The 20,690-nt window shown below is 35.4% G+C and overlaps 2 protein-coding genes across 2 annotated transcripts; one reads left to right on the forward strand and one right to left on the reverse strand.

Annotated features, from left to right (window-relative positions):
* Positions 1-4,924: 4,924 nt before the first annotated feature.
* LOC110688389 lies at positions 4,925-6,704 on the reverse strand. Its single transcript, XM_021865129.1, has one exon. It carries the CDS (start codon positions 6,307-6,309, stop codon positions 5,131-5,133), a length of 1,179 nt encoding a protein of 392 aa, XP_021720821.1. The 5' UTR covers positions 6,310-6,704; the 3' UTR covers positions 4,925-5,130.
* A 4,335-nt stretch (positions 6,705-11,039) lies between these two features.
* Positions 11,040-18,205, forward strand: LOC110688390 (ATP-dependent zinc metalloprotease FTSH 10, mitochondrial-like). Its single transcript, XM_021865130.1, has 8 exons — positions 11,040-11,440; positions 11,551-11,782; positions 11,881-11,952; positions 13,782-13,921; positions 15,127-15,606; positions 15,790-16,557; positions 16,643-16,870; positions 17,573-18,205. Exons 1-8 carry the CDS (start codon positions 11,390-11,392, stop codon positions 18,050-18,052), a joined length of 2,451 nt encoding a protein of 816 aa, XP_021720822.1. The 5' UTR covers positions 11,040-11,389; the 3' UTR covers positions 18,053-18,205.
* Positions 18,206-20,690: the final 2,485 nt, after the last annotated feature.

Raw genomic sequence — 20,690 nt, forward strand, 5'->3', positions numbered from 1 at the left:
ACAAGTAGTTATATCAGATTCACAGTACATCTACAGTCTGTCTGCCGACTGATTATTTCATCAATCAGTGAAATACAGTGCATTCCAGAAAAACATTCCTACTAAGTTAATATCTATATGTCTATTTCATATACAACGAAACAATGTGACATACATCCAGTTCCCAGGTCAGCAAGCAGTTTCAGTAACAATTCTAAAATGAAAAGCTCGAGCCACTCTAGGATGGTTAGTCATCCTTGAACTGTCAGTAAAAAGATAGTGACCCTCCACTCTTTACAGTCAAGGTGAAGTAGTTATCATTGCTCTAATTATCACATTACTATAAGCCAACATACCATAAGAGATTTGGCAGCTTATAAGTTGCTTGTTTAGCATAAATTCTCACCCAATTATACAATGGTTTGACAAAACCTTTTTGTAAGCTTATATGAAAAAAGCAACTCATAACTAATTTATGATCTATGTTCCTATAATCGACATGAACAGCAGCGACAACACGAATTTCAGAGAGCTGCAGCAAAAGGTCGTACAGTGACCATAATATGCATAGATACTAAAAAGTCACTTTCAGAATAACTCCGTACTCCTGCTTACCTCAGCTAAGATAGCATCAATGAGTTGTCATTGATAACACACAAGTTGTCCGCTATAATATAACGGTAGATGCAGTTATCCAACAGGAGAACCTTCTTATCTAAAGATTGCAATGCAGTTGAATTGCAAATAAGATTTTTCAGATCCAGAAAACTTCTAGCTTAATAACCACATAGGCACATAACCAAACACAGTCCCTTTGGAAATCAAGACAAAACTTCTTGTTTGTTTGTGAATGATGTATACATATATACACTCACATAAATGCATATATATCAGAATGCAGCGGAAACCAAATTTAAGACCAGTGGTAGCCACAAAGATGCAGGACAAATACAAACCTGAAAGCTGCCCCCACATTTCATTATCAGAGAGCACCTAACTATAAGCAAATCGCCCACCAAGCATAGCAAAATGTTGATTCCAGGCTGGAATCTCTGGTCTCCATCCACAATGGTATGGACAAACGTCTATCAATGTGCCAAAGCTTGCCACAATTAATTAGTGCACCTTAATTTTGCTAAAAAGAATCTTTGTTCTTACAATGGCAAGATGATAGGAAGTTTGGAATCGTCTGTTTCCGTCTCCCAAAGTATGGAAAATGTAAAAGACACGTCTAAAGAAAAAGGGGATCACAAGTAATGAATGACAAATATCTGATGAAACAACAAAATGTCTTTCTCACTTCATCTACACCACAGTGTAAGTTCTAACAAAATTATTGGGAAGGGGGAACCTTACTGTACACACTAACAATCGTAAAAGTGTTCATAAACCTTTTCATGAGTTTTCTCATCCTTGCAAAGGCTCAGTAGTATCGTCTCTTTTAACATGTTTAAGAATCATTGGCCACTTTCTCTGACCGGTAACAGAAGAAAAAAGACCTAAACAGATTGGCCTTAACAGATTGGCACTACATCAGAACCAAAGCCCTATTATGCAAGCAAGAAAAACAACCTTATGTATTACAGCTTCCTGTTTCACAAACAAGAAAGAAGGCCAGACAATTCTTTCAAGCTATAACAGCAAAAAGAGAATAATTTTAAGTCTTGAAAATCCTGCCAAACACAGAAGGTCCAGCTGCTGCCCACAAATCATATATAATCACTTATTACTGAAATGGGCTGTAAGACAGATTTTGATACTGAAGTTTTAATTTTTATGGGAGAAAATTCTATATAAAAAGAAGTTTATCTTTCTTACACCCAAGGAAAAGTTGCCATGCTAAATCATTTTAGTGTCATGAATTCAGGCTGCTTGTGCCAAATTCAAGACAAATTGATAGATTGATGAATAAATTGAGATAAAGTGATAGCTCATGAGCCAAAAACTCTGCATATGTTACACAGTCAGAAAGTTATGGGGTGATTGTAATTCAGAGTTGTTAGCACATTGGAGATGGATCACTGCCTTTTTCCAGATCATCCCCCCACCCAAAAAATAAAGAAAAAGGCTGCATTGCTTGACCTCATGGATTCCCCATGACTGATTATTTCTGAGCATAGCTGGTCTAGAGGCTGGTTAAAGGAGTGACATGTGAAAGTAATTGACTTCTAGGAGAAAAAGGTTTATGGGCTCCCTCTTATGTGGATTCGACACTCTTAACAGTTATACAAGTTATTGAGGGTGAGATTTGGAGGATGTTAAACATTAGGGAGTCCAATGGCAATTTAGAGGTCAATGAAGCCCACAACTAATGGAAAAAGACTTGATTTAATTTGGATTGATTTGGCAACAGCCTCTTGTATCACTTCAATATGACAATCCAGAATATGGACAACAGTTAAAGAATACAAAGGCCAACATCAACATGATATCTTCACAGGATCCATAGATATCCATCACCAACTGTTGCAAGGGAAGAGTCTATCAAGTATCAACAGTACATTGAAAATGAACACTGATCACGTGCTTAGCTTTACAATCCCAAATAATAACATTAATTGATGATTTTCAGATCACTGCTCACCTCAATTGATTGGTTTTCATTAAGAGCACCTAATCATAAACTTTGTAATGGTTTGTCAACTTTTTATTTATTTATTTATTTTTATGTAACTTTGACTCCCCTAATCCTCATTGCAAAACTTTTGAATTTATGGACCCAGTCTTGATACTTTCTCATCAGACACCAGCAAAACCATTTAATAAAGTTTAACAACCGAAGCTTGGACGTCAACCTCAACCTACATCTATTCCTTTTTCATCAACAAATCAAAGTATTGACCCTAATAGATTTTAAAGATGCTCAAGAGATAGACACACACCAAACTAATTTGTGGCAACATACAAGAAACAATATTGCTGAACACGCAGCTGAGACCTGGAAGGCTGAAACTGAAGTTAAGAGACTTAATTTGGATGTTTCAGGCTTTCAGCAGATTGGCTTTCAGATTTTGAATGATTAAATGTTCATATGTACTTAACTAATTTTAGATTTCATGTCAGGTGGTTAGTATATTAGTTCAATATAACTCATAGTATATGGAATGGTTAATGTTAGAAACTAATATAATTTTGAGTCTCATGCTGCATTGCATTAGTATTATAGGGTTTAACTTGTCTTAATTTTCTTAAATATTGCATCATGTGTGCATCTCACAATGATACATTTCCTCAATTGACTATTGAGGCACAAAGAAGGATATTAAAATGTCATATTAAGCTTAAGAACTTTACTGATTACCATTAAGATGGTTCATAGTGCTTTAACTGACAGACTTTTTCTTATAGTCAGATATGATCACACGACTTCATTGGGAAAAAAGGATCTGCTGATGAGGTTAAATCGAAGAAAATTAGAGATGATGTGTGCATTCTTAAGGACATAAGTTCTAGACTTGAGGAATTTTTTTATTCTAATGTGAAATTTTCCCCGATCATTCTGTACCACTCTACTATTCCTATGAAATGTTACACCATTAAATTTCTAATGTGAATTGTGCTATTTATTCTGAGTAGAACTTTGTCATTGACTTTTGTGAGTTTTATGGCTTACAATTAAACTTGCGTTGAATGAGGATAAGATCGAGGACGTTCAAATTTATTGAGTAATCAGAAGAGGTAATTGTTAAGGAGCATTAGTTTCAATGTTGGCCCAATGTTTTAGAGTCAATAGTAGTAATGGAATAGCCATTTAGAACCATGGAGTTTTTCTCATTTTTGTTGTAAGTTGTACGGATTATAGAGCAATAAAAACAATCAAACAAATAAATCACTAGACTCATAAAAAATGGACAAGATAGAGAAACTTCAATTTAGTCCATCCTTCTTGAAAGGTTCATCAAACTATCACAAAGGTGCACAAGAAAAGAACATGGATCTCTTTGATTTTTTGCAATAAGTAAAAAGTAATAATCTTCTAATAGGCCAATGAACCATCTTCCCTCAATTTATCAATATAACACAAGAAATTGATAAATTGAATCCTGTTCACTCGTTAGTAATTGTATTAGGTTTTTTGTCTTCCATACATAGTTCTGTCCACTAAATATTCATGTGTGTGTGTTTGTGTGAGCACTTGAGATCTAGTGACGTGAACCCCCAACATAAATGATTTAACAGGTCAAGGAAATATGCATTGATGATTGCAGCCTGTAGGGAAGCCTAGAGCTTATCAATGTTCAAAAGTATTTTTGTTTGGGGAGGGGGGGGTGTCAGGGCAACAAAAATGTTACAGCAATAATATGATGAATAGGATATAAGCAAAACCATAATCATATGGAATCAACAATCAAGACAGTCACCAAAAGCCTGTCTAATTGCAATCAGCCCAAGTATCCTGAGATGAAGAGGAGGCATAAGAATGAAAAAGGCAGTTGTAAGGGAAAAGCAAGGATTCCTCTTAGCATTGCCTAAAAGCTAAGATGAGGACCCTAGTGGTAAAAGGCTTAGTATGAATTGGTGTATTGGTGTATACGACATCTCTTACTGCAGAATTTGAAATACAAAAATTGTAAATTATCGCATCAGTATAAGGTATGTTTGCAAATTGACCTTTGACTCGAGAACTCTGTTCCAATACCCCCAACGGCCCCAATCAAAAATTTATGAGAATAAACTATTTGGACAAAGCTAATGCAATCTAGACTCTGGAAGAACAGTGAATAACTATAATCAGTAGATTACAAGTACAGCATGTACTGGTACATAATATAGACCCTACACTTTAATAATTTTCAATTAACATAAAACTCTTGCAACTTGAGAGAAGTTAATCTTTTCATAGTCGTAAAACATTTTGCAGGACATTTGCAGTAACAAGCAGATTAAGATACTAATCATTGCAAACAAATATAGAAATCCATGTTTCTCTCAATCAGATAAACAATGAAATGAAAGGGAAGATGATATTATACAAGTCTAGCTGAATATGATGAATAGAAAAGATGGGACTGATTAACTAGATCCACAAAACATCAAATCAATAACCATAGAAGTAAGTGAGTATTGAGGAAATGCTGTAATTGTTCATATTCCATTGCATCTATCAATTATCACAAACACCTAATACTTGTACTGAATCATATTCCGTATCTAGTAAACAAAAGGAATAAATTTGTACCTAACTTTGCTCATGTACTCAAGATAGCTCTCTCTGAATGCGTCTATCATCAATGCTTCCTCCAACTTTGCTTTCTGATCATAATACAATATACAAACGCCAATTGTGTAAAGGCAACTCAGTGGAGCCCGGAGTGACACAAAATATGTGAGGAATAAAAGCATCGTGGATGCATAAATAGGATGACGAACCCATCTATATGGCCCAAATTGAACAACTGAAGTCGGCTCTACAATCTTCTCCGAGTACTTTGCCAGGTACAATGAGGCATGGTAATGCATGAAAACCGTAGCCATTATGAGACCCCATATCCCAATGTTGCTCCATCCCCCCGGAATAAGATGCAATTCTGGCCCCTCGAATGCTGCAAGCCAATGTCCAATCATAACTCCTACACTGAACAAACCCCGGTACAAACTAGGAACATTCACATCCCACTTGGGATCATATGACCTAAGAAAATAATCCCCATAAAGCCGCTTCCGAATGCTCACATTGAGAAAGAAGAAATAGTGATAAACCAAGAAGAACACAAATGGCCATCCTTCTAAGAACCCATTGAAAAATGCTGGTGGAACTAGTGTAAGCCAAGTGAATGTAGAAGTAACAATGGCAAGTTGCTCAACAATACTAGCTTCACCACGACAATGCTTTCGGAAACTATAAATACCATATACCCCAAGCCCAATTGCCACAAGCCATGGCCAAAATAACCATGACCAACTAAAGTACATCCAAATAAAAGGGTTGAATACAAAATTAAATGCCCACTTCACCGCTGCAATAGCAACTGCAGCAATCCCAACCCATTTACAAGCACCAATTGGAGTCAATTCAGACAACCCCCCTTTAACAGAATCAAAAGACAAGTTCCTAAGATTTTGTAAAATCACCTGGGGCTGAAAATTTGAACTGGGGTTCTCAGCATAAGCACATTGAATAGGTTGAAGTACATGGGCACGCCTAAAATTAGCTGAATTTAACGAAAAAGCAGAGAAATTAGACAAATTTACCGCGCTACTGGGGAAGGATACTGCGGATTGTCTTCGGCACACCAGGTGTTTGTTGAAATGCCTAGCTGAAATTTTGCTGCTAAATTGGAAAGTGAGAGGGTATTTAGTAGAGTACAGGGCAGCTGATGGAGTGCCCATTGAAGGATATTTAGTAAAGTGATGATCTTTACCAGTGTGAGTACAAGTTCAGTGGCAATCGCACTGAGGAAGAAGGAGAGAGAAAGACAGAAAAACGATGGACATGAGAGAAAAGGTTTGTTTTTTGGATCTCATCTCATCTAAAAGCAAAAGTTTGCTGAAATATGGCTTCTGTCCATGGACTAATGAACAAGCCCAGATTCTTCTCGCAGGTTGTCTAGCCCAAACTAATAAACTCCCTTGAGTAGTTTTTCCTTTTTTTTTTTTTTGGTTTCTTTCTAAAAACTAAGTAGTGTTGTTTTTGCTCAATTAATATTTATTATTACTAAACTAAACTTATACCTTTTTTTTTTAGAGGGAACTAAACTTATACTTTGTTAAGCTTAACTTATTTAACAGAATTGAAATTATTTTTACTTATAATAAGTTGAAGGAAACAAGGCCTAAATAGTGATAATTTAAAGTTGATATTGTATTTATTATTTAATATTATTGACCTCTACTAATTTAATTAATCGTTACTGATGGAAGGTTAGTAATATTGATTATAACAAATTTTTGTTTAATATGTAAGGTGAGATAATTTATTATGCAATAGGTGGTGTAAGGTTTGACATGAAGCACTCCATGGGTAAGTAGAGTTGTAAATTGGCATGATTTCTTTATAATTGATTAGCGAAGTTGTGAAGTGCACAAAAAATGTGTCTTTGGTGTACATGATTATTTTTTTTATTTTTTTTCCTTCTTCTTTGGTGTTTAGCGAGCCACAAGGACGAATGATAAGAATCGATTTCAGGATCACTTAAAACTGGAAGGGGAGCTCTAACCACCTTGAGCTATCCCTCACTTTCACATTTTTTTTTTCCCCTTTTCTTAATGACAACATTTATTTCTATAATTTGGATGTTCAAATATCTTATTTCAAAGGAAGCATTAAAACGGGCCACGTCATGTCAATTAGCCTGCTGGCTTGGCTTGGGCATCAAGAAATATTATTTTTTTGACAAGAAAGAAATATTATTATTTGCTTATCTATTTTTAAATTACTAGCTAAACCAAGTACATAATCAATTAATCACTATTCCACAATTGCCTGATCAAAATTTTACACTTTCTTAATTGCACAACTTTTGGGATGTGATTTGAATGGGTCATTGCATGTATTATTGTATCTACAGAGTTATACACGAAGTATGATGTACTTCTACCATTTTTTTAATTCGATATTTTGCAATATATTCACACAACATGCTTTTGAGATTTATTAGTCACGTGAGATCTTGTTATATTCGTCTTGATTAATATATTTTCAATATTAATTCTTATAACTTTATTAATGTATAATAAATGATATGAAATGTGCATCGGTAAACATGAAAACCTCAAGGTTACGATTAAAAAATATGGAAGAAGTATATAGTTGATGTAAATTTATTATAATGGTGAAAATTACATCTTATATAAGATTTTACAATACACTGAGTCGTGACAGACTAACAATTAATACAATATTCCTTCAAAATAAAAATTTAAAAAAAAAAAAAAAAAATCAATACAGTATTCTAAATTTCAAATTTGTACAGTTGTACATACTGTTCATAAAATCTTATAAAATATATACTTTGCATACTACAAACATATTACCTTGGCAATGAAAATGATTAAATGAATATATTTCTAAGATTTCATACATAGAAAATTTGGAGTATATTCATAATTAATGAATTATATATTTAATTTTTTGTAACTATTTTATTGTTTTTTTTTTGTTTTTTTTTTGAAAGAAGTCTCAAAGGACATTAATTTTCGTTAATGAAAGTCATACGACATCTACAATTGACAATTAACGATAATGAAAACAAATTTAACAAAATCAAACAAGAATTAACCGGGGAAGTGCTAAGAATCCAAATACATAGATGTAACAATTCGGCACATTCTCGATTCGTTGTCTCATACAACTTTTTGAGTGGATCCATCGCCGCTTCATAATTTGATTGTGAGAGAGAAAATTGTTGTGTTGATTCCGTATCCCGAATTCGGACAATAATCAATTGTAGCCTCGCACAACTAGAGACCATATTAAGCACAAATAAAACCTTGTAGTTCGAAGGAGTTCGAAAAACCTTGTCTTTCGAATGAGATCGAAAAAACCATGTCTTTCGAAGAAGATAAACCCTTTATTTCGAGGGAGACATTATTATAATCTAAGAAACAACAAAAAAAACGTAAAAGAAACAAAGATTGGGGCTTTCCACCGGTGAAATCCGATGGAAGCCCTTTCAAAATTAACAATGGAGGCTAGAGGGTAAAAGTGGGCATCGTGCCGTGTCGGGCCTCCGCGGGCCGTGCCTGGCGGGCCATGGTCAACGGCGTGCCGTGCCGGTTGTGCCACCGTGCCCAAAACCTCGTGCCGTGCCGTGCCGGCCATTTTCACAGGCCAGCCCACGGCCTGGCACGACCCTCGTGCCTGGCGGGCTCGTGTCATGCCTGCCACGTGCCGGCCTGCGTGCTGGCCTGGCGGGCTAGGTGCGGGCTGGGCAGTTTCCAGATTTTTTTTATTTTTTTATTTTATTAATGTTTACACTATATAAATATATATATATATATATATATATATATATATATATATATATATTTAGGGCGTGCTGGCACGGCGGGCCAAGGGGCGGGCTCGTGCCGAAAAGTGCAGCTCCTGTCCGTGGCATGGCCCACGGCATGCCGGCGGGCCACCGCCTGGGCCGTGCCGTGCCCCGTCGAGGGGCGGGCCGTACCGGGCGACATGTGGGCCACCCCGACCCGTGCCCAGCTCTACTAGAGGGTATGAGAGAGAGGAGAGGCTAACTATTTTATTGTTTGTAATGCACAAAACCTATTGTTCATTCATTATTGTGTACAAGCAAAGGATTATTCTCACTACATATTCACAACTGATTAACAACCTAAGTTCCAAAAAAGGCACTTCTTATCAAACATTGGCATAACAATGTTGATAAGTATATCAGCATAAATGCACAAGCAACTTTGGTCATTTTAAAATTGCACATCTTTAGCTCAATATCCAAATTATTTAAATATAAGTAGTAACATATCTAGAGTTAAAATTAAGTACTTCAAAGGGCCATATACTCGCGATTTTCCAATTTTCCCATCAAGTTAATTGATTGCGTAAAATAACATCCAAAAATGCATATTTTGGATCAGATACAAAGCACATATTGACCTTTAGTGGATTACTCCTTAATTCTTTTTCCCTCTTTAATGTTTCATTAACTAGATATAGTTGGTCTCTTGTCAGACGGTCTGATCAAACGTTTAGTCAATCACGCCAATTAATATATGTCTTTGTTTAACTAATGTCTAGTATGAGTGTATGGCTAAATGAAACAAAATCTTTTGCGTGCCCCGGGTGTACAGTATTATTATTGTACATCGGATCCCCTCACGTGCCACTCTAAGATAAGGTAACAAGCTAATTCCTCCTAAAAAAGAAAAGGAAAAACAAAACTTATCAAATATGCTACACAAAGATAGAACAATACCAACCCCAATTTTTATCAGGTACCCCTAAAAACTAATTACAGATGAGCATCAATATTCAGATGGAGCAAAATTCCAATGGAGAAACATGGAGGAGACAGAGTGAGAAATTACTAAAAACTGACAACCATTCACTTAAATTCACACAAAAATAATATTGAATAAATAGAAAATGAGAAATTGCTTGAAATTATCATGCTCTGTAATGTACTAATGTGATTTGTTCTTCTTTCTCCTGCTGCTTCAATGGAATTTGGAGGAGAGAGAGTGAGAAAGCAGGGAGGACTCAAAGGACAGAGAAAGTTACTCCATAATAAATACAAAGTTACCTCTTTGTATATATAAAGTTACCCCATTATACATATAAAATTACCCTAAACATTATAAGAGTCACCCCATTATAGTGTAATACATATAAAGTTACCTCTAAAATTACAAAAGTTACCTTTTTAAATTACAAAAGTTACCCAAAATTTATTGTTATACTCACAAAAGTTACTCTTAAAATCACATAAATTACCTATAAGGCCATAATCTTGCAAAAGTAACCCATAATATAAGAAAAGTTTACACATAAAAATGTAGAAAAATCGACAATGTAATATAAAAATAAAAAATTACATTACAAATTTAGAAAATACAACTTCTATTCTTTCGTTTAAAACTTTGAATAGTAAGAGCAGTTGTCTTCTTCATAAGATTAACATGAATAAACAAAACATTAATTGAAAATAAAATAAAATAATAGATGAACAAAGTAACAAATATCAAATTTGGTTTTAGAAAAACACAAAAAGTTGAAATAACAAATTTAAAGTTGGAAATCAAGATGATATTGCAAATGGAAGACGAAGAATGCAATAGTTCAAGAATGGAGAGGAAAGAGAAAAAATTCAGGAGAGAGAGTTTTTGAAAGTGGGAAAATAAAGAAAGAGAAGTAAGAGGTTAATTTTGGGAGGGGGATGAGAGAGAAAGAAAGGAGAGAGAAAATGGAAATGTTTCCAAAACATCGAGTAAAAAAATAAGCTGATGTATTATTACTCACATTTGTCAGCCCAAACTCAGACATCTACATTTGCTTAATATGGGCCGATTTACAGTGAGTTTATTGTAAACCGCATGTTTTTAAAAGTTTGTCAAAATGAAAACCGAAGTCCTTAATCAAATTATTTACTACGTAAAAATCATTAAAAGAAATCTCAAACCCAAAAATTCTATTAAAAAAAATAAAAAATAAAAATAAAAATAAAAATAAAATAATAAAAAACCTCAATTCTCTTCTTAAGCGTAGAACTACCGAAGTTATGAAACCCTATTCGTCTTTAAAATAAAAATCTCCATGGCCATGATTTCATGAAATTTCAGGCCTTTCTGTATTAATATCCTTCACCCATTAATTTCTATACTTTCTTCCTTCTTTTCAACCAAATTGACATTTCTCACCTTTTTTTTTTTCATCAGATCTGTTTATTTTTTTCATCTGGGTATCTCCCAAAATATCAAACCCAATCCAAAAAAACAAGAACAGAAAACAATAATTATGATATTTTCTAAGTTGGGTCGTTCCTTTTCTCGTTCTTCTCGATCAAGGGTATCGATTTTTCTTTTTTTTCAATGATTTTTTACTATTAATTTGCTGAAAAAAGTGGGTTTTAGAAGGGAATTGATTTGGGATTTTTTTTGTTGTTGGTTTGATTGCAGAATCTTATCAATGGATGCTACAAAGGGAGGCCAGCGATTCTTGATGAAAGTGTATTAAGAATTCCATATGTTAATTCCTCTGTAAATCGATTTGATTCTAATTTAGGGTTTCTGAGGAGTTATTTGGCTTCAATTGGAGCTCAAAATAAAGATTATTTATCTGATATTAAATATATGCTTGCAAATCCTAGACTTTGTAGGTTTTTCTCAAGTGAAGCCCCTAAGAAAAAGAGTAAGTTTTTTTTTGTTTTGGTTAATTTCGGAAGTTCTGATTATTTTCTAGTTTATGAAGTCTAGTTTTAATCTTCTTGTTGAATTGAATGTTTTCAGACTATGAAAACTTTTATCCTAAGGATAAGAAGGAAATACCGAAAACGGATGAGCAGAAATCCGAGTCTAAAGGTATATTCACTTTCTCTATAATGTTGCTTGTATATGAAGATAGTTGATTGGAGAAAAAGTTGTATTTAGGGGTATTGCAATGCAAGTAGAAGATAGCTAGAAACCTTGTTTGGATTACCCTCTTGTTGGCGTATCGAACAATTAACACTCTTGATTGGTTGATTAGTCAAGTATTACTCTTGCTCGACGTATGTATTTGTTAATGTAATTTGGGGAGTAGCAAGTCTTCACATACAGTAGTGCACCTGAGCTTCCGAAGCAGGTTTCATTTCCTTTTGGGTTATTAGCTTTATCATGCAAAGTTTTAGGGTTGTACTTGAGCTTCATTCTTAAGTTGTTGAGACTGACTAGCTGTGAAGGTCTGCTATGTTGCTATGAATGAGAACTAATGACTCTATTGTTTCTAGTTAGTTGGATGGCTCCACCCTCCAGGTTCTTGCCACTTGGAATCTTGGAGTGATCAATTTAGCTTACATACCATAACATTGTGCTTAGAATGGGTTACCATTTCGAAAAGAAAAGATATAATTGGATGTCATTTAATAATAGTATATTAGTATGCCTGCTTTGCTGTTATAGGGTTTTCCTCAGATGTTTGCAGTTGTTTCTGGAATCAGGTTTTGTTTTACATAAATCACTATCGTATATTCGTATGAGCTCATAATTTTATTTTGTAGTTAGGGTACTTATAAAATCATTTCTATCAAATTTGTCAGGATTTTTAAGTTCCTACTCTATTAAAAACTACGTGGAACCTGAATTAGTTTACATTCTCGTCACTTATATTTCTCAAGATGTTACATTATGAGATTAATTAACATATAGCTTCTTGATGGAGTGTCTTTAAATTTCATGTCATGCTATGTTTACTATTAAGATATATAGAATCCAGGGGTTGGGATATTATACACATTTGGAAACTTGAGTTAGGCGAAGCAGATTTCATCTACTTTCAGTTTGTTGGCAGTCCATCTTAGGTTTTGCCGACTATGTTGTATACCATCTGGTTCCTGTGAAAGCAGTTTACAATGGATTTTTCATCCCCTACCTCTATCAACTGAATCATTGGGCTGAATCAAAGATCAGATGGCTGTAGTCTGAAAAGCTTGCTAATAAAAAAAAAAAAAAAGTAGAAGAGAGAAACCAGGTGATTATGTGATAATCTGGCTCCTGTTAGGGATGTGGATGAGTTGGTTACCTGATGCTGTTAGATAGGCTGATCTATTAAATGGAAACCTTGTAGATAATCTTGTATGTATAAAGGGAACAGGAATCTTTAGATTGAAACATTAGACTTAAGGAACTATGACGACTATGGGTGAAGATTATGCTCTATAATGAATAACCATTGTGACTGCTGATTTAACTCTTATCTGTTATCTCACTCCACAAAATTTTAGTGTCTGCAACTTGCAGGCAGTGAAGTGGAGTTGATAAAGGCTATGGTGATGGTGGTTTTTGTTTGCTAGTAGGCGCATAGAATTAAAATTACGTAGCTTGCTAGGTATAGTGACTCCATAAAATTTTAGGCAGGGTTTTGATGGCCTTTGTTGACCGGTGGAGGTGATGTGTCAAAGTGGAAACAATGGGAAGTTGTAATAGGATAAGCTTAAGATGTGATACCATGTTAGATTTCTGAAAACTCCTCAAATTGGAGTATGTACCATTGATATAGCATTTAGAAGACTAGTCCTAAGTTTATCACGTTAGGAAACCTAGTACGATAAGGATACAAAATATATCCTAAATTTGTGACACATATAATCATATAATTTCTATCAATTTTCAATCCATTCTAATTTGAAGTCTCTGTTTTTTCAAATTTTCAGAGGAATCAAACTCAAACACTGATGATCAAGGAAATTTTCAAGAAGCATTTATGAAGCAGTTTCAGAATTTGCTCACTCCTCTTTTGATGCTCGGGCTTTTCCTCTCAACATTCTCTTTTGGTCCTCGTGAGCAGCAGCAGGTAAGAAATATTATTGACTTTGTTTTCGCAGTATCTTGCATATGGTCGTATAGAGCAGCCATTCTTTTAGCTTTTTGTTGGATCTAAAACAATTTTGCAGTTCAGAGCTAGAACTGCAACCCTTTTTTTTTTTTTTTTTTTTTTTTTTAGGAAATGACTCAGATAAATTACGACATGTCGCCATCTGTATATAGATTTTAAACTTATAATCTTCAACCCCTAACAAATTCACTTTAGACCCTTTTGTGCGGATTATGCGATACCAAGGCCAGAATATCATCGTTAATACTTTTTTTTTTTAACCCTTATGGCTGGGCCATTTAGGCAATTAGTAGGACTACATGTCAGAAAAACATTAATGTTTTGCAAGTGCTCAAACTATCATAGTGTTCTTTTGATAAAGATGGAACTATTGTCAGACTATGCAGTATTGCATTTCTTTTCATCCTAAATACTTACATATATGTACAAATCGTTGTTGTTGAAAGGTGACAGTTTGTTAGAATAGTGTATGGTGTACTCTTGCAAGAGTTGCAACTTTGTAGAGTTATTTCTGTCAATATTATAGTTGCTGTACACCTGGATTTGGCTTATGAAGAAGATGGGGAACTGAAAGGCGCGAATATTAGTCGTTGACTTGTTTGGGAGTAGAAGGGTTTTCTAGTTACATTTTCAGAGTGCTCTTTGATTTAGTTTCCGGAGTCAAGACCTTCTGCTTGATCTATCTTTTGTGATTTTCTTCTTTTATTCATTGTTTATTTATTTATTTATTATCCCTGATCAATTTGGTGTGAGCACTGATCTCTTTCGGCACCAGTTCTGGTACAGATTACAGAGTGTTATTCAGCGTGCTTTGGATATTTTTCAGTCATTTTGGGTGTTTCTTCTACTCTATCTTTATATAGAACCTTTTACATGTCGCAATTTCTTGAAGAAAGCGTTAGTTTTGTCAATATCCTAACTGTTGATTTTATGATATTGTTTATTTTGTATTACTTAATAAAATGTATTCTATGCTGCTTATTTGTCCTGTTATGTGCTTATTGCTGAGACTGGTTGATTAAAATTCTGCTATTTAATGGATGGCTTTTCACCTGATTTATGTTATATATTGTTATGTCCCCACCTCTGTGTATGCTTTTATTAAGTGGTCTATACTCTCAGCTTACTTTTGTGTGATGGCTGTTCTGGTTTATTTCTTGCAGATTAGTTTCCAAGAATTCAAAAATAAGGTTCTGGAACCTGGTCTAGTTGATCATATAGTTGTCACCAATAAATCAGTCGCCAAAGTTTATGTGAGGAGCTCACCACGGAATCAGACAAGCAATGATGAAGTACAAGGGCCTACCAGTGGTTCACCTTCAAGAGGTCAGTCAGGCCAGTACAAGTACTATTTCACCATTGGAAGTGTTGAAAACTTTGAAGAAAAGTTGGAGGAAGCCCAGGAGGCCTTGGGGATTGATCCCCATGATTATGTGCCTGTTACGTATACGAATGAAATGGTCTGGTATCAGGAATTGATGAGATTTGCGCCTACACTTTTAATTCTCGGATCACTTTTATTCATGGGTAGGAGGATGCAAGGCGGACTAGGTGTTGGTGGCACTGGTGGAAGAGGAGCTCGTGGAATTTTTAATATTGGAAAAGCCCAAATTACAAAAGTGGATAAGAATGCCAAGAATAAGGTTAGATTCTTATTTATTTATTTATTTATTTATTTTGAAATTTGAATTTGGATGTATGATTGTTAATTATATGAACACTATCCCAACTGACTGGGAAGCTGCATGGCCTGTGACTGAAGTTTTTTAATATTCTACACTTTGGCATTTTTTTTCAACGCTTACAAGTTACTAGCCATTGTTCAGGTGTACTTCAAGGATGTTGCTGGTTGTGATGAGGCAAAGCAAGAAATCATGGAGTTTGTGCACTTCCTTCAGAATCCGAAGAAGTATGAAGATTTGGGTGCAAAAATTCCTAAAGGTGCTCTCTTGGTTGGCCCACCAGGGACAGGAAAGACACTTCTAGCTAAGGCAACTGCTGGGGAATCCGGTGTACCCTTTCTTTCCATATCTGGTTCAGATTTTATGGAGATGTTTGTTGGTGTTGGACCATCCAGGGTAAGAAACCTATTCCAGGAAGCAAGACAATGTGCACCTAGTATTATTTTCATTGATGAGATTGATGCTATTGGCCGGGCTAGAGGACGTGGAGGGTTTTCTGGTTCTAATGATGAGCGAGAAAGCACTCTCAATCAGTTGCTTGTTGAGATGGATGGTTTTGGAACTACCACTGGAGTGGTGGTTCTTGCTGGAACAAATAGGCCAGATATATTGGATAAAGCTTTGTTGAGACCTGGTCGATTTGATCGCCAGATCTCCATTGACAAACCTGATATTAAAGGCCGGGAACAAATCTTTCAGATTTACTTGCAAAAGGTTAAACTTGATCATGAACCTTCATACTACTCACAAAGGCTTGCAGCACTTACACCTGGCTTTGCTGGAGCAGACATAGCAAATGTTGTTAATGAAGCTGCATTGATTGCTGCAAGGAACGAGAAGACAGTGGTTACTATGGATCATTTTGAATCAGCTATAGATAGAGTTATTGGTGGCCTAGAGAAGAAAAACAGGGTAAAGTTCGAGTTTATCTGAATTGCAGCTTTGCTTACTTCAGAAGAGAGGGAATCCCTAATCTTTTTTTTGTTGGGCTGTGCAGGTAATAAGCAAGCTTGAACGACGGACTGTTGCTTACCATGAATCAGGTCATGCTGTTGCTGGGTGGTTCCTAGAACACGCAGAGCCGTTGTTGAAAGTCACAATAGTTCCCCGTGGAACAGCTGCTTTAGGATTTGCACAATATGTTCCAAATGAAAATCTTCTTATGACCAAAGAGCAGCTTTTTGACATGACTTGCATGACCCTGGGTGGCCGAGCAGCTGAACAGGTACTTGCACCTCTTTCCCTTGTGCTAAATTACATTTGGTTGGATCATTTGGAATGGAGTTAGATCCATTCCATCAACTTTTTTGTTTGGTTCAGTTTTTTAGTAATGGAATCTCATACCCAAGGGGTTCTAACTCCCCCCCATACCTATGGAATCTCATACCCACCTCTCCCCCTAAGATTCACAATCCATCCTATTAATGAAGTATAGAATGCATTCCAACAATAAAACCAAACAACTTTGGAGTAGTATGGGCTTTAGAATCCATACCTGTCTAGTATGAGATTCCATACCAATCCATTACAATTTGATGAACCAAACACCCCCTTAGTACAATTATACTTCCTGTATCTGGAATTCATTGTCACATTGTCCCTACTTGGATACCCCTAATACGATAGATATTGGCAGATTAAATTGAATTACAGAGTACTTTTGAAATACGTTGTCTTTTTTTATCCGCTCCTTATCTTTTAAATTTTGTGGCTATAATTTAAAAATACTGTATTAGGAAAGATGACAACTATTTCTAAACTTCAATAGTACTCTACTTTTATATGTGACTATCAATTTTTGTCGAAGGGGTTACGATGATAGCTGAATTTGATTTAAATCTCCTGGTTACAAGGAATTGAGCTAATGTAGGTATGAAAACATTTTGCTGGGTATTTGACATGAATTTTTATAATTCTGGTTTGCTAGGTTCTGATTGGTAAAATATCGACGGGAGCTCAGAATGACTTGGAAAAGGTGACCAAAATGACATATGCCCAAGTTGCAGTCTATGGTTTCAGTGACAAAGTGGGTCTTCTCTCGTTCCCCCAAAAGGAGGATGGCTTTGAAATGTCAAAGCCCTACAGTAACAAGACTGGTGCAATCATCGACGAAGAGGTCAGAGAGTGGGTTACCAAGGCATACAAGCGAACTGTTGAATTGATCGAGGAACACAAGGAGTCTGTCGCTAAAATTGCTGAACTGTTGCTTGAAAAAGAAGTCCTCCATCAAGAGGACTTGCTTAAAGTTTTAGGTGAACGTCCTTTCAAGTCCGCGGAGCTCACAAACTATGATAGGTTCAAACAAGGTTTCCAGGACGAAAGTGACAAAACTAGCCAGGAAACTGAGAAACGGACGTCAGAGGATGAGGGATCTTCGCCTCTTATACCAGATGTGGTCCCCACATAGTATTTAGAAACGCTTTCTTTTGTGTTGTATATGGGTTATATTTCTCTTGTTCGTTGAAAAGGTGTATAATGAAATTTTTCGCATTGTACACTCTTAGATATCTTATTTCTTCAATGAGATAAATTTGGTGTTTGCTGCTGACCTTCTTCACCATTCTTGCTTTCTTCATGTTATCGGATAGAAAGACAAATAATGGTTGCCCTGACCGTGTAGATTATTGTCTTTGATATAATACCTGGTGTGTCTTACAGGGGCGTGAGATGCGTATTTTTGTGCTCGGAATTTCTTTGCTCTAATAAAATGAATTGAATCATTGAATAGTCTATGTTTTTGTTTCTGGGGTTTCTCGTGCAATAGCCAAATTTAAAACAGGTTTCGGTAGAATTTAAAACAGGTTTCAGCATACTATCAAGTTTTATTGACAAGGAAGATTATAATTTTCCATTGATGAAGGGTTAACAATAATTTCTTATTCAAACAAATTCATCTGAGTTTTCAGAAAATAGTAGTCTACCTTTGTGAACTTTGTTGCGAGAATCAACTCCATTCAAGGAATCAAATCTAATATTCTTGAATCTAAAACCCTTACTAAAATATGCAATCTTTTACTGTAGCTTAACAACAGTAAATTTCCGTTTTTGCCCTTGCCATGAAATTTCATTTCTGTCGTTATGTGTGAGCAGCTTTTCCTTTTCCTTTTCCAGCTTTGCCCCATTACTGTAAACTTTTACTGTAGCCGGTCGTTTAGAGTGATCTTACATCGCTCTATCCTTTAATATGCAGCTTGTAGGCTTATGCCCGTGAAATATGAACATGCTGAATATCTTGTAAGCTTTGTCCTCAAAGTCTCACATATCCGCTGTTATCCGTTTGTTGGTAACTAGGTGCTGGATCTAGAGGCTGGTGAAGCAACATCCACTTCACATGATGAAGCTGATCAATCTCCTTTTTCTTGGTTGTCAAAGTTTGAGGAACAAAAAAAGCAGATAGTTATGTTATGGCATTTGTGCCATGTCTTGCTGTTATTTAGATATACATGGAGTTGAGCTGTGTTATCATGCGCATGTACCTTTATATCGTACTTATTCGTTTTATTAACTTGTGATTTTATGTCATCCTTTTGCAATTAGAAATGGCATATTTAAGGTATCATTACATTTCCTAGATAACAAATAAATAGAGTTCTATTGCTATTTCATAATACACTACATTTTCATCCGATGATGCATATTGTGCAGTGTCACACTACCTCATAAGATGGCTGCACTTGGAGTAGGTTGATCCCATAGCTAAGATATAAAAACCCTCTTTGCTTTGATTTTGTGAATGAGCTCTGTTCATACTATAATTTCCACGGTCATGATTATCAATGTGCAACTGTCTGGCTAATTTTATGATCTACTAACTTTGTATTCTATGGAGGGTAAGTATAGGTGAGGGAATACACAGATTCATCATTTCAAAATCTGATTTGGTGTAGGCAGTGTTATCTCCACCTGAATTTCTCTCATTTTATCTTATCTTATTAGTCCTTAACTTATTTAATCTGAACTAATTAACCCTTATCTTATACGAAGTATTATTTTATTTGAATTAATGGATCCGTTTTTTTTATTTACTCTTATCTTATATGACATTATATAAGGTGTTATGAGACCTTATTAAAACTTGTTAACCCTTATCTTATCTGAACTTATTAGCCTTCATCTTATTTTATCACAACTAATCTGAATTTATTAGCCGTTTTCTTATTAGAGCAAATTGGAACTTATTAGAGTTGAAGTAAGTCAAAATAGGCGAGCAGAACAGAACCACAGTCTGTTGTCTTTCACACTCCATGCTTGTTAGAAAAATGCACGAAATAATGGTTTATTGAATGAAACTAAATTTTCCCAAATTCTTTAGGCAATTGAAGCAGTCTAGGAAAATGGTAGGTTATAATTCTGATTACGTTGGAGCTATTGAAGAAAGATTGCAAGGTTCGTTAATCAATTACATTTTATCAATCCCCTTGAATTCTTTCATCACACTATCATATAATAAAACATTGTTCCTTTTGCAAGATCACCCTTGGATGGTAAAGTTTTTGTTGTTATTGGAGCTGGTGGTGCAGGAAAGGCACTTGCCTATGGTGGAAAAGCTAAAGGAGCTAAGGTGGTCATAGCTAATCGTACACTTGGTAAGTATTTTCTTTACTGCATTACAAGTTATATATTGGCTTACCAACTCAGCTTCACGTGAGGGAGTCTTCACAGAAGCAATTGAAGGACGAAGTCCTGAGAGTTGAGCATGATATCATGGAAGCCATGCCAAATCGGGCTTTAACAAGGACTGCGAGCTGAGGAAAATATTAGATGAGGTTTTCCCAAGAATTTTGAGAATTTGTCAGCAAAGGATGATGAAATTAGAGTTCTGATCAAGAGCTGAAGAAGCGAGTCCTGAAATTAGAGTTCTGTCTCCAGGACGCTCATTTTCAAACAAGAAAACTTCAGAGGGTAATTTACAAATTCCTTCTATTGCAATGAATTAAACGTTCCAGTTATTTACTTATTTTAATCTGTATTCCAAGCGAATATCTGCAAACAATCTTCTTAAAATGCTTCTAATCACCCCCATTTCTTTCAATTCAAATCTGATG

This window comes from Chenopodium quinoa, unplaced genomic scaffold (assembly GCF_001683475.1).
Source record: "Chenopodium quinoa cultivar QQ74 unplaced genomic scaffold, ASM168347v1, whole genome shotgun sequence".
Lineage (NCBI taxonomy): Eukaryota > Viridiplantae > Streptophyta > Magnoliopsida > Caryophyllales > Amaranthaceae > Chenopodium > Chenopodium quinoa.